This window comes from Dendrobium catenatum, unplaced genomic scaffold (genome assembly GCF_001605985.2).
Source record: "Dendrobium catenatum unplaced genomic scaffold, ASM160598v2 fragScaff_scaffold_1220, whole genome shotgun sequence".
In the NCBI taxonomy this organism is placed as follows: Eukaryota; Viridiplantae; Streptophyta; class Magnoliopsida; order Asparagales; family Orchidaceae; genus Dendrobium; species Dendrobium catenatum.
The window spans coordinates 4,591,440-4,606,432 of NW_021319682.1; the positions used below are offsets into that span (position 1 = coordinate 4,591,440).

The 14,993-nt window shown below is 34.7% G+C and overlaps 1 protein-coding gene across 1 annotated transcript; it reads right to left on the minus strand.

Moving 5' to 3' along the window:
- Window positions 1-1,083: 1,083 nt before the first annotated feature.
- Window positions 1,084-14,085, minus strand: LOC110100311 (heptahelical transmembrane protein ADIPOR2; the record flags this gene model as incomplete). Its single annotated transcript, XM_020827756.2, is given in 4 exon segments — window positions 1,084-1,812; window positions 13,495-13,555; window positions 13,654-13,752; window positions 13,866-14,085. Coding segments are annotated over 4 exon segments (1,013 nt in total), but the record flags the coding sequence as incomplete, so codon positions are not given.
- Window positions 14,086-14,993: the final 908 nt, after the last annotated feature.

The window sequence follows — 14,993 nt, forward strand, 5'->3', positions numbered from 1 at the left end:
GTAGCATTCAAAAAATAGGACAATGTCGTGGAATGCTACTGGAGAGAAAACTGTTAGCATTCAAAGTAGACAAAATTTTTCAAAAAATCTGGAAGCATTCCAAAAATATGCTCGGTTTGTAAGCGATGAACACGCTGCTCAATTGTGTAAGACAAAAAAGGGGAGCTACATCGGTCCAATGGGAAGGAGAGAATGGGAGAAGCAACGCGAGAGAGCCACTCGAACAGGTTTCCCGCACGAAAGGCTGTTTTTGTGAACTGGTTTCTGACGGAAGCAAACGGAGTGTTGTATTTGGTGAGTGTTAGGGCTTTTAGGTGGTATAACAGTAAAAAGTAAAGTTTGGATGTGAGATGTGTAAATACAAGTATTTTGAGTGTTAGGTATGTAAAATGTTATTATTTTTATAATTAAATTGTTACAAATATGACCTCTTGTTGAAAAATGATTTATTTGATTTAGAGGCATTATAATATATATATATATATATATTTGAAATGAAGTGTTTTTAATATTTAATTGTCAAATGCTATTCACAAATTCAATATCTTTTTGCAAAATATAACTTTAAAAAATAAATTCCAACTTTGATTTTTTTTTTTTAATTTTAGATTAATGAGCAATAAATCTCAATTTGACTTAACATTAATTAAATCAATCATAACTCAACTCTTTTCATAAAAAAGTCAAAAAGATAAATCTGAACCTAACCCACTAGTAACCTTAATGACTCGTTCCCAAAAGCGTTAACTTATTTATATTAGTTGATAAAAAACTAAAAGATTATATTCAAACAAAACAAAATTTAAACAAAATATATTAAAGAGGTCATTTTTGAATCACAAAGAGTTTGTTGGTCAGCCCAAATGTGATATATTTAATACACATGTTAGAATTTTAAAGACGAACTTAAACCGTTTATTAAACAAGCTAACTCGAACTTGATCCCTTTATACTTTTAATATATTTAATCAACCATTCTCACACCAAAGGAAAATATGTAAATCAACTTATCTAAAAGAAAATATGTAATTTCATGCATATATTTCAATTTCATTTAGCTATAAATAAACATAAAAATTTAGATATTGAATATATAAAATAGATTTTTTATGAAATTTCCGTATACAAATTATTTGATAATACAATTTTCTCTCATTTATGAACAATTTCAACCCCTTTTCAAACCACAGCGCATCCAGGTCCCCCTACCCTCCAATTCACCATCACAGCGATGGCGGCATAGTGCGTGAGCGCTCCCAAAAGCACAAACACATGAAATATCTGATGACTATGCCCGGCGATGTCAAAAACCCCCGGCCGCCACCGCTCCGGCACCCTACTGACGTAAACAACCGCGCCGGCGGCATAAGCGGCAGCCATGGCGAGTTCTAACACGATCGAAATGTGCGCGGCGCCGTGGTCCCAGTTAACGGCGAGAGCGTGGGCGGCGGGGATCAGTCCAGAGAAGCCCATGGCGAGGAAGAGAGCGGCGCGGAAGGGGCGGAAGCGAGGGGAGGAGAAGCCGGGGGAGAGGAGAGTGATGATGGAGAGGGAGCCGAGAGCGGTGATGGAAGAGAGGTAGATGAGACGGGGGAGAGGATGGCAGAGGAAGGCGTAGTAGATTGGGGGGAAGAAGGAGGAGATGATCATGATGGAGATGCCGGTGTAGTCCAGGCGCCAGAAGAAGAGGTTGAGGCGGCGGGAATGGCAGGCGAGGAGGTGGGAGATGGCGCTGAAAGCAAGGCAGGACATGGAGCCTGCAAGGAAGATGAGGATTGGCCACCTGGGGACCTGGTGGGTGTTGGAGGAGCCCTGCATTAAGATTTAGTATGAATAATGAAATTTTTTTAATAAAAAGGTAATTTTGAATTGGCATTTGAGATAAATGAAATAAATAAACAATAAATTAAAATTTATTTTATCCTCATTTCAAAATATATTTGCTAAAATGTTCATGATTCCTGTTCCAAAACAATTTAACAAAAGCAGTAATTCCACGAGTAAGGCCGAAGCAAATTATAATTCATCTCTAACTAAATTCTATTTCTAACATAATATATATATAATATCCATTTCTAAACTATATTTTTTACATAAAAAATAAGTTTATGTGAATAGTGTGACGTCGATGTTAGGGTCGCATTGTTCACAGCTGGTATAAAATACAAAAATACATTTTCGCTTATCGGATGGATGCTCATGGGCGCGATAAATGGGCGAATGAAGCTCGGTTAGAGATGCCCTTAGAGAAGCCATGCAAGAGTCATTATTATTGACAATAGACTTCTGGATACATTGAATGGCCAAGAAGAGGCAAAGGGTAGTATTGGCAAGATTGCCAGCTTTCAGATTAGAAGAACCCTTGAACTAAAGAAAGAGCATTGGAGGCAATGGATTTGCCTAAGATTGGTCACAAGGTTTTATTATTAGTGAATTTTGAGATTAACAAATAACTGTGAACAATGAGAAATATGGCATCCTTTGATGCAGTTCAATCATTAAGAGGGGGGGATCACTGAATAATGGGAAAATGCCTAACCATCCCATTGACAATAAATGAGGAAGAATGATGAGAAATAGACGCAATCCAAGAGATAAAATTTGGAGGAAATCCTCTACAATTAAGAATATTAAGGAAATCCTCCACAAATTGGATGGTTGAAGAGGAGAAATGCATCGGGATAGAAAAGCCTCCCTCAAACTTAAGAAAACATTCTATAAGATGATGGTAAGACCTGCAATGCTTTATGGTGCAGAATGTTGGCCATTAAAAGAGAAGCATAATATTAAGTGGATGAGTGTTTTACTCTTAGAGACATGATATGAAATAAGCATATACGTGAAAAGGTTGGAGTAGCTCTAGTGGAAGATAAGATTAGATAGAGTCGTCTTAGATGGTTTGGTCACATAAAACGGCGGCCTTACAATGACCCGGTTAGGAAAGTAGATGTATTAGATTTGACTTATGTTAAGAAAAGTAGAGATAGATCTAAAAAGACTTGGTTAGAAAATATTAAAACTATGAATGAGAATTTAACTTTTAACAGGGCACAATGAAGAAAAAATGATTCATGTAGCCGACCCCACATAGCAGGATAAAGATTTGATGTTGATGTGTAGTACCCATAATCCACACCCATATTTCCTTGAAAAAATAAATATATAGCCCATCAGGATTTATTGAAAACTTTTTGACCTCTTTTTCAAGCTCGCTTAGTTATATCGTTTCATTTCCCGTGTTCCAGTGATTCGAATCACTCTTATATTTCAAAACATAAGCTCTCTTTTTCTTTGTGATTTACTCCAACCTGGAGAGCTGTTAGTGGGATCATTCATCCAGCGCATTGATGATATCGCTAGATTTTTACTTTCCTAACCTAAAAGAATCACATTTAATTTGTAACATCAAAAGTATAGATGGTCGTTGAAATGCGGTTAGATTCAATGACATTCATTCATAGAATCTCCATGCATTTCCCTTGGCCTGATCCCAAGCAGGTGATCCGAATCCCATGGGTTAATGTCAATTGGCATTCCTAATTACACAAGCCTAAGACTTTGTTTGAGACGATTTTCTTCCTGCTTCTTAAAACAGCTTTGTTGTACAAAAATTATACAAAGCTACTTTAAGAAGCAATAAAAAAGCAGTCACAATCGAAGCCTAAATTTTCTTCTGGATTAGGAAGACTATGCAGTATGCCTATTTTGCAAGCATGCATGCACATGTGTACCACTTCGAGTTATACTTCCCTAGAATATCCCCTCATTAGGAAGCCTAAATTTTCTTCTGCATTGTACTGTTCTTATTATGTAATAGGCACTTAAATATTTACTCGTTTGAAAAACATTATAATAATTAGAGGTTAATGCAATAACTAAATTCATGTAATAAGATAGGTTTAGTGTATGTGTTGTTGGGTCAAACCCTTGGAGAATAAGATAAAAGACCAAGAGGATGAGGAATCTTTTGATATTTCTTGCATTTCCTTCCTCTACCTCACATATTCTCAATTTCCAGCTTTCTAAAATTATATGAATATTTATTGCACTTCATTATCTCATGATTGTTTGTGAATGTTGTTTTACTTTCTTTTTAGACATTGTGCATTAGAATCTCAAAAAATATTTCAAAAAAATAAAAAATTAACAAAACATTCTTTGAATTCAACATTCTATGACTATTTTTCTATTTAAAAAAAAAAAACTTTAGAAGGATTTTGTTTTTCCCTGGTAGCCTAAGCATTAATTATATACTCAACATTATATTGTCAATCAAAACACATACTACATAATCTTGAGTTATGGAAACATATAGACTCAGAATAATATTACATTTTCATGGTACATTGTAACCCCTCATATTCATTAGGATCATCTTATGTGTATGGCAAGATAGTAGGACCTATTTTCCCGCTATGAGTCAACTTATCTTGTAATATATCAAAACTAGATGTCATGGCCATAAAAATCCATAGATGGAGTTAAAAGGTCTTACTTGCCCTAAAGTATATAAGTCATACCATCATCATTTACAGTACCCATTTCAAGATTAAGCATCTAGGAAGATGTTCACCTAACATTAGGCCCTTCTTCCAGTTTAGGCATTTTTCAATTTTTAATTGAGAAAATTAGGTCAAGTTCCTTTTCATGGGTCAATTCCTTCAATCTATCCTTTGGGACTAATGTCAAGTAGTCTCTTTTTACTGTTGAGCAATCCCCTTTTTGTGAATTACAAGACCCACATTCCTATTTCCTCATTCTAATGTCACCCACTTGTCTCATTTGTCTTGTTGTTTTAACATATTGAAGGCCTCTATATGCTTGACTACATTTGAGTATACCATTTTTTATTAGATTTTGTGTTTAAATCTCATTTATGTTGAATTAAGAACGTGAATAAACATCTTCAATCAAGAGTGTTCAAATTTATGGGAGAGACCTCTCAATTTGTCTACCATTGATTTCTATATTAGAGAGAAGATCTATGATTGTTTTCCATCTTTGGATGTGATATAATCAAACATCTTCTCCCCAAACTACATGAGCCCTTTTCGAAGGCCCCAAACTTCTTTCCACACATATTGAACAAAGCATATTTGATTTCACCGAATGTTAAGGCATTGCCAAGAGAGCTGAGATTTTGAGGATCATAAATAGGGTAATATAAGCCACATTAATGAAGAAAAGGCTGATTGGAAGAGGTGAAAATGGATAGGAAATGGTGTGCAAAAACATTTGCAACATCCTTGGAGTGAAAGAAAGAATTATTCCTGTCAAAACTGACTTGGATTAAGTTCATTTTTTTAAATAATTATTGTCAATTTTATAGAAGTTAGGTGGATTTCTATCATTATTGAAAAATCAACAAATTTTAACTCTACCCCTAAAAATTTCTTCGCTCTTGTTTTTAGGTAGATAAAGTTTCATCATTAGTTGGCCATAATTATCAAATTCAAAGGGAGGGACCGAAGGGACAGGTATCTTCTTCATTCCTGTGAAGGATTCAAGCTTAGAGAACAAGATCTCAAAATGAAAAGGATTAAGGAACCTTTTCATTGGTTCAATCATCTTAAAAAAAACATAAATTTAACTAACCAGCAAAGCAATTATCCTAAATAACTCTGAAATAGTTCCACTACTCCACAACGTTTTATTTGAAATTGTTATGTAATGAATTAAATATTGTTAAAAAGGAAAGATGGAAAACTTTGTATGAATGAATTAAAATAAGTTTAGCGTCACCGAGCGATGAACAAATAGAAGTCAGCTTAAAGCAAACTGTTTTAGTCAAGAGAATGGATTTCTTAATCAAACGAGATGAGAAATGATCCATATTAGTAAGAGTTTGTTGAAAGATATGATTGAAACAGATGAAATGCCATCCTATTAGAGGTAAATCAAGCAAGTTACAATCACAAACCAATTTAAAAAAAAAAGGGGAGGGGAGTTTGAAGAGGAAGGGAATCAATCATCTAAAGAGAGGATATCATTATATTCTGATGCAATCAAGAACTATCATTCTATTTTTTAATTTTTTTTTTATTTTGGATGTTTTTTACTTTTCAATGTTTTGGACTCTATGTTTCTTTTTATTTGTATTACCCTATGATGGAAAACAACTCATGATCATGCTTGGGTTTGGTGCTCTTAGGCAATTTCTCTCCATTGGCTTTTCACTTATGTTGAATTTGCCTCCTTACTCCTTGGTGGCTAAATGAGTATTTAATTTTGGTTTGTTTTTTACTTATTGGGCTTGGCCCAATTCTTCCCATGTTGGAAGACTGCTTGGTGTTCCCCATGCTATCCCGCTTTCCATGCTGCTGGCTTTCTCTATGCTGGTTCTTTGTCCCCATATTGCTATCCAGTTTTTCCTGCTGCTGGTTGTTTTTCCCCATGCTGCTATCCCGTTTTTCCTACTGCTGACTTTTCCTATGTTGGTTGTTTTCCCCCATGCTGCCGGCTATTCGATTTCCACCTTGTTATTTTCCTATACTAAGTATATTCACTCCTCATTAAATGATTAACTTGAGAGGCTTCTATTGTTTGTTTGGGTGACATAATTAAGTGAGCAATTTATGACCATTTCCCCCTTCTTCTCCTATATATATGGGTTGTTTGCTGCTGGAAGCTTTGGTTGTTATTGTTGCTAGTGTAAGCACACTAAAACCTACGATTTATTTAGCTTGCGAGCTATCTTCCTCTACCTTACTTCTTTTATTTCGTCTCGATCTTCTATATAATATTCTCTCCATGGCTTCCCTTTCAGACTACCACATATATCTTTCTTCTCCAAATATTGTGAGTTTCAAGGTGTTGTTATGTCCTGTTTGTTGGTATTTGCTGGAGGAGCGCTGACTTGAGCTAGATCAAAATTTCTATGGTGAACCATTGGTTTGTCCTTTCCTTTGAGCACATTCCATATTTAGGGTTTTGCATGTGAAGTGACATTTCTAGGTTGCTCTGAGGGTAGTTAATTTTAAGTTTAAGTTTGTTTCTTTGCAAGATTTCTAAATCATTTACTTATATTTTTTTACTATTAAGTTTCATTCAGTTGGTGTTAGTTTATGTTTTATTAAAAGGGAGTGTATTGTTGCATTCCTAGTGTTCTCCTACTTACTTTAGAACCTAGGTTGCATAATATTCACCATTTGATGCAAGGGCATGCCAATTAATATCTTTTTGTGAAATTTTATCCAAAAACATCTTTCAAAATTAGGTCGAGAGGACCATAGAAAATGGTGAGATAAAGATTAAACGAGTCCAGGACATTTAAATAAAAGGAGATGAGCATTTGCAAAGTAGATGACCAGGGGCGGAGCCAGGATTTTTCTCAAGTGGGGGCACAAATCATTGAAGTAAAAAAATCCTCAACCTTTTTCATCCGGTCTTGGGACCGACATGGGCGGTTTAAATTTTTTTTTTAAATCATTTGATTCATCATAAAAAAGATTAAACATATGAAAAACAAAAAAAACTTACAATTGAGAACAATAAATTATGAGATTCTTCTTAACTAGTATCTATGATTTCTCCCGTCGAGTCTTCATTCTTTCATGATTAATGTTTTCAGTCCATTAAACTCACCACGCATGTTACTTGCTCCATAACGTAGGCTAGCTGATTGTCTACAGACTACAATGGTTGAAATAGGTTGGAATAGGCTAGCTGATGGAAGTAATATATGATAAGAAATCATGGTAAAAATCTAAATGCTACTCAAAACTACTCCTAAATAAAAATAAATAAATAAACAATTAAAGTCTACAGCAGCTTAGAACAACCCAACTCACAAATCACAATCCAACAAACAAAAATATATGTGAATAAAATCCAAACCACAGTGAAATGCACAGGCTGGATCATAGGAGGTAAAAAAAAATATTTCCAAGAGACAACAATTAAAAAAATAAGCAGAACACCATTGTAGAAATACAAACACACTCTTTTTCACGGGCTGGATGACTGGATCATTGATGGATTCTTACACAGTTACACTTATAAGAGAGAGAAAGAGAGAGAGAGAGAGAGAGAGAGAGGGAGAGACAGAGAGAGATTCTAGATTTTATTTCTCTCTGGTTTGGTCGTTTGGGGGACGAAGTAAGAGTGGGAGGGATTAGGGAGCAGCGGCGGCTTCTTTGTCCAATCTGAGAGAGAGATGAAGAGAGAGGAGTGACGGATTCTTACCGCCGAGCATGCAGGCCCACGCGACCGCCTGATCTTCCGCCGTCTGGTCGCAAGAGAGAAATATTTGAACTTTTCGAGTTTTTCCCTTTTGGTTTCCATCGCAGATAGCGGTAATTTTAGAGCCAAAACCCCCAAATTCTGCTTTTAGTTATAATTAGTTAGTATTTAATATATTTAATTAGTCTTTAAATAAAAAGTCAGTGGGGGCACGTGCCCCCAGTGCCCCCAGTGTAAATCCGCCGCTGTTTATAGCACTATTAATTAATATTTATTAATTTCACATCAACTAAAACTATAAATCATATAATTATTTTTTGTTTCAACTAATACTATGTAATAATTCAATATGTGAAATAATTTTTCTTAAAAAATATAAAAATTCTAAAGTTGAGCATTTTGCTAGTGAGTACTGTGGCGCCAAAGGACGGATGGTTCTCTGCCGCACCGGGGAGTGGTGAAAAGAGTGTGTTGTAAGGGCTTCTCCGCCTTGCTGTGGGTGCAAAAGGAGAGTCACTATTGGTATTAGTGCAATACTCAGAGGGTGCCTCTGAGGAGTGGATGTAGGTCTGGTTATAGACCGAACCACTATAAATCTGATGTCATTTACTTTTTAGCTTTTACGTTTCCGCACTTTAAATTTCAGTTTAAACAACTCTGTGGTTGAAAAACATTTTTCTACTAACTTTAAAAGAAAATTTCATTTCGGTTCAACTTTATTATTAAGAGGGTTTAAAATTATAAAAACTACCAATTCACCCCCCTCTTGGTAGCCTTGGGACATTTACTTAGGCTTAACAACCTAATTACTGGACTCAACAATAGGCACTTAAATATTTACTCGTTTGAAAAACATTATAATAATTAGAGGTTAATGCAATAACTAAATTCATGTAATAAGATAGGTTTAGTGTATGTGTTGTTGGGTCAAACCCTTGGAGAATAAGATAAAAGACCAAGAGGTTGAGGAATCTTTTGATATTTCTTGCATTTCCTTCCTCTACCTCACATATTCTCAATTTCCAGCTTTCTAAAATTATATGAATATTTATTGCACTTCATTATCTCATGATTGTTTGTGAATGTTGTTTTACTTTCTTTTTAGACATTGTGCATTAGAATCTCAAAAAATATTTCAAAAAAATAAAAAATTAACAAAACATTCTTTGAATTCAACATTCTATGACTATTTTTCTATTAAAAAAAAAAACCTTTAGAAGGATTTTGTTTTCCCTAGTAGCCTAAGCATTAGTTATATACTCAATATTATATTGTCAATCAAAACACATACTACATAATCTTGAGTTATGGAAACATATAGACTCTGAATAATATTACATTTTCATTATACATTGTAGCCCCTCATATTCATTAGGATCATCTTACGTGTATGGCAAGATAGTAGGACCTATTTTCCCGCTATGAGTCAACTTATCTTGTAATATATCGAAACTTGATGCCATGGCCTTAAAAATCCATAGATGGAGTTAAAAAGGTCTTACTTGCCCAAAGTATATAAGTCATGTCATCATTACTTACGGTACCCATTATCAAGATTAAGCATCTAAGAAGATGTTCACCTAACATTAGGCCCTTCTTCTTGTTTAGGCATTTCTCAATGGTTACTTGAGAAAATATAGGTCAAGTTCCTTTTCATGGGTCAATTCCTTCAATCTATCCTTTGGGACTAATGCCAAGTAGTCTATTTTTATTGTTGGGTAATCCCCGTTTTGTGAATTACAAGACCCACATTCCTATTTCTTCATTCTAATGTCACCCACTTGTCTCATTTGTCTGGTTGTTTTACCCTATTGTAGGCCTCTATATGCTTGACTACTATTTGAGTTTACCATTTTTTAATAAATTTTTTGTCTAAATCTCATTTTGTTGAATTAAGAACGTGAACAAACATCTTCAATCAAGAGTGTTCAAATTTATGGGAGCAATTTGTCTACCATTGATTTTTACATTAGAGAGAAGATCTATGATTGTTTTTCATCTTTGGAGGTGATATATCTAACATCTTCTCCCCAAACTACATGAGGCATTTTCAAAGGCCCCAAACTTCATTCCACACATATTGAACAAAGCATCTTTGATTTCACCGAATGTTAAGGCATTTTGCCAAGAGAGCTGAGATTTTGAGGATCATAAATAGGGTAATGTAAGCCAAATTAATGAAGAAAATGCTGATTGGAATAGGTGAAAATGGATATGAAATGGTGTGCAAAATCATTTGCAACATCCTTGGAGTGAAAGAAAGAATTATTCCTGTCAAAACTGACTTGGATTAAGTTCTGTTTTTTTAAATAATTATTGACAATTTTATATAAGTTAGATGGATTTCTATCATTATTGAAAAATCAACAAATTTTAACTCTCTACCCCTAAAAATCTCCTCACTCTTTTTTTAGGTAGATAAAGTTTCATCATTACTTGGTCATAGTTATCAAATTCAAAGGGAAGGACACGAAGGGACAGGTATCTTCTACATTCCTGTGAAGGATTCAAGCTTAGAGATCAAGATTTAATTATCAAAATGAATAGGATTAGTAACCTTTTCATTGGTTCAATCATCTTAAAAAGAACTTAAATTTAACAACCCAGCAAAGCAATTATACTAAATAACACTTAAATAGCTCCACCACTCCACAATCTTTTATTTGTAATTGTTATGTAATGAATTAAATATTGTTAAAAAGGAAAGATGGACGACTTTGTACGAATGAAATCATAAGTTTAGCATCACCGAGCAATGATCAAATAGAAGTCAGCTTAAAGCAAATTGTTTTAGTCAAGAAAATGGGTTTCTTAATCAAACGAGATGATAAATGTTCAATATTAGTAAGATTTTGTTGAAAGATATGATTGGAACAGGTGAAATGTCATTCTATTAGAGGTAAATCAAGCAAGTTAAAATCACAAACCAATTTAAAAAATAAAAAATTAAAAAGGAGGGAGGGGAGTTTAAAGAGGAAGAGAATCAATCATCCAAAGAGAGGATATCATTATATTCTGATGTAATCAAGAACTATCATTTTCTATTTTTATTTTTCTATATTTTGGATGTTTTTTACTTTTACATGTTTCTTTTTATTTGTATTACCCTATGATGAAAAACAACCCATGATCATTCTTGAGTTTGATGCACTTAGGTAATTTATCTCCATTGGCTTTCCACTTAAGTTGAATTTGTCTCCTTGCTCCTTGGTGGCTAAATGAGTATTTAATTTTGGACTGTTTTTCCTTATTGGGCTTGACCCAATTCTTCCCATGTTCGTTGGTTGCTTGGTGTTCCTCATGCTGTCTCGTTTTCCTTGCTGCTGACTTTCTCTATGATGGTTGTTTTTCCCCATGTTGTTGTCCAGTTTTCCCTGCTGCTGGCTGTTTTTCCTTTCCTTTGAGCACATTCCTTATTTTGGGTTTTGCATGTGAAGTGAACTTTTTAGGTTGTTCTAAGGGTAGTTAATTTTAAATTTTAGTTTGTTTCTTTGCAAAATTTCTAAATCATTTACTTATATTTGTTTACTATTAAGTTTCATTCAGTTGGTGTTAGTTTATGTTTTATTAAAAAGGAATGTCATGTTGCATTCCTAGTGTTCTCCTACTTGTTTTAGAACCTAGGTTGCATCATATTCACCATTGATGCAAGGGCATGCCAATTAATATCTTTTTTGTGAAATTGTATCCAAAAACATTTTTCAAAATTAGGACGAGCGGACCATAGAAAATGGTGAGATAAAGGTTAACGAGTCCAAGACATTTAAATAAAAAGGAGATGAGCATTTGCAAAGTAGGTGACAATGATAAAGGAAACATTTCAATCATAGAGAATACCACCAAAAGCACTAAGAATATTTGAAGATATCCAAGTCGTGATTAAGTTTGATAATGAAATGGTTTGGGGAGGATGTTCTGATCTCCTAAATGCAATAGAGGTTGAGTCCTTAAGTAGAAATACTTTCTCTAACTATTTGGCATTTCACTTTAAATTTCAAAGGAGGCATCTCAACCAACAAACCTTTGGTAGATAGAGGATAATTTTATTTGGCAGCCTCCATGAGCTTCTTTTTTAGCTCATTGATGATAGTTGAGCGTAAAACACACTTGAATTTATGCATATATACAATATGATGAGAAAGAAAGCAATTGCAGGTCAAGAGCATGATGATCAGAGCTCAAGCAATAAAGTATCGAAAATGAACCATTAACCTCAAATTTATATGCATCAATGCAATCGTGTAATACATGTGCTGAAATTTCATGTATCCTATTGCATAAAACTCAGCATCAATCTATGCTTATAACTCAAGTTACATAGATCAACTTGGGTTTGTTAGTACTTTTATTTTCATATCCTTGACTTCTAGAAAGAATAAGATAATTGGGGAATTGATATACACCAATATTCATCTAAGCTTGGTCACTGAAGTCATTGTGAGGACCTCAACTAAGTTCAATAAGTCTTTGATTGAGAATTGACTAAAATTATTTAAACAAAACTTGCTAGTCCAAAGTTTTTTAAAGTTGAATCTAGAAAAAATCACCTAAGAGCTAGCTCTAACTTGACTCATGATACTAAGTTGTTGAACTCGCCCAAGAAACTCACAAAGCTACTTATTAGTCGAAGTTATTTGCTCATCAAATAAAATGTCAACATGCCAAATTATTCTCCAATAGATCAGAGGCTCTTATCATAAATACTTGCCTAGTGTTCTCACCCATAATTCAAAATACAATTGATTTTCCCCTTAATACCAACCAACAACAAATCTAACCCATTGCCACAAAGCTAGCTAGAATGGATTCGACCTATAAATTCTCTATATAATTATACTATAATGATAATTTTCTAATGTTGACCTTGAACTCGCCAAAGTACTCACCCTGAATTGAGAACTTGACTGATATTCCTCTGACAACTAGCCAACTATATGTTTAACTTGGTTGCTACACAATTAGCTACAGTAGGTGCAACCTACATATTCTCTATATAATTATATATGTAGCCAAATTCATAATGTTGATATTGATACTAGTCTACAAATAAGGGATCATTGGCAGAACTCGGGCTGTAAAAATCTTATGCAAAATCTCTCTCTTTCTGAATTATTTATTTGTAGCTTGGCTCTACTTGTTCTTCTCTTTAAGAAAAAAAAAAAACATGACTTCCTTGTAAATCAAGCCTTTAAGAGATCCAGCCTCTCTTCTTCTCACTCTTGTGCTTAATTCAATTTTAGTGTATTTTAGTATCTTTTTATTTTGATATAGCGGAAACAAAAAGAGCGAAAAAAAGAGGAACACTTCTCTGACCGATATAGCATTCACCGTGTAGTTCTTTCCAATCGAAACGTTTATCGATAAAAACATCAACCTGAAACCAAAAGTTAGTTTCGATCAAAAATTAGGAATTTTATTTTTGAAAACGTGAACAAAGAAAGAAAGAAAAATAAAAGAACATGAGCAACAAACCTGGAGATGGTGGGACTGAAGGTGCTGCGGAGCTGCTCAATGACGTCCATGTATCCCACCAAAGTGAGTGCAAGGAACAGGAAGAAGCCCCCCAAATGCCTGCAAAGCACGATCAGAGGCGACCAAACAATGATCAATGACCAATATCATGCCGTGCAGAAAGAAGACAACCAAAGCTAGGGTTTCGATCTAAAATCGATCAATATGCTCACGTCCAAACATTGACGGTCTCGTTATGCCAGGAAAAGGCGCTGAGAAGAGCATCGAGGATCGGCCAATCGGCGCGGTAGTGGTTGAGGATAAACTCGTTGTCCTTAAGGTACTCTGGAAGCTCATCGTACCGCACCAGACGGAGCTTCTGCCGGCTCGACCGCCGCCACCAGGGAAATAGTTCCCCCGCCTTCTCTCCCTCGATATCTTCCGCCGGTGACACGCGGCCTCTGCTCCTCGGCCAGCGGCGAGGGGAGGTTCCGTCGCCGCCGCGCACCATCGCGACGTCGCTTCCTATCCGATTTCTTTTGCCGCCCTCTCTCTCTCTTTCTCAATCTCCGAGACGTAAATGCAAAAAGGAGATCCTGAGAGTGCAGCAAGATCATAATTTAGTGCCAAATTTGTAAAATATATCACGTAAAGTTCAAATTTTAATAATATTTTATAAATCAAATGCCGCATATTTGCATATGCCTGATCTGTTAGGCATCTCCAACCGAAAAATTTAGTAATTTATTTTCAATCCATGCGCTTATTCATCTCATTCAGAAATTAATCATCTTTCTCCAATTCTGTACATTTTTTCAGCAAATTCCGAAATATAAAATTTTGCGTAGGTGAAAAATCTCATTGTTCATCTAACAAATTTTGATGTGCGATTTAGAATTTGAATGGAGAGAATTATGGATGGCATATCATCACATGCAGTTCGATTAGATATAATCTTAAAAACTTAGCCAATGTGATATTTTTAAAATGTATATTAAAAAATATAATAATTGTAATATATGTTTTTAATACATAAAATAATTTATTATATTTAAATTAATGTACTAAAATATTTTGTAAATAATATCTCTTAAATACATTGAAATATAGCAGCTGACAATATAATAGTGGACTCTTATTGGATAAATTATTCTATGCGAACACCGGGCAGAGAGAACCGTTTGGTTTTCTCTCTGTTTACAGTAAAAACGCTGCTACTACAATAAAAGCGCGGTGAGCTGCGCTTTTACTGTAAACAGAGAGAACATCAGACATTTCTCACGCCCGGTGTCCGCACATAATAATTCATCCTATGATTGGGATAGTTCCATAGGTTTTTTTTTTTTTTTTTTTTTTTTTTG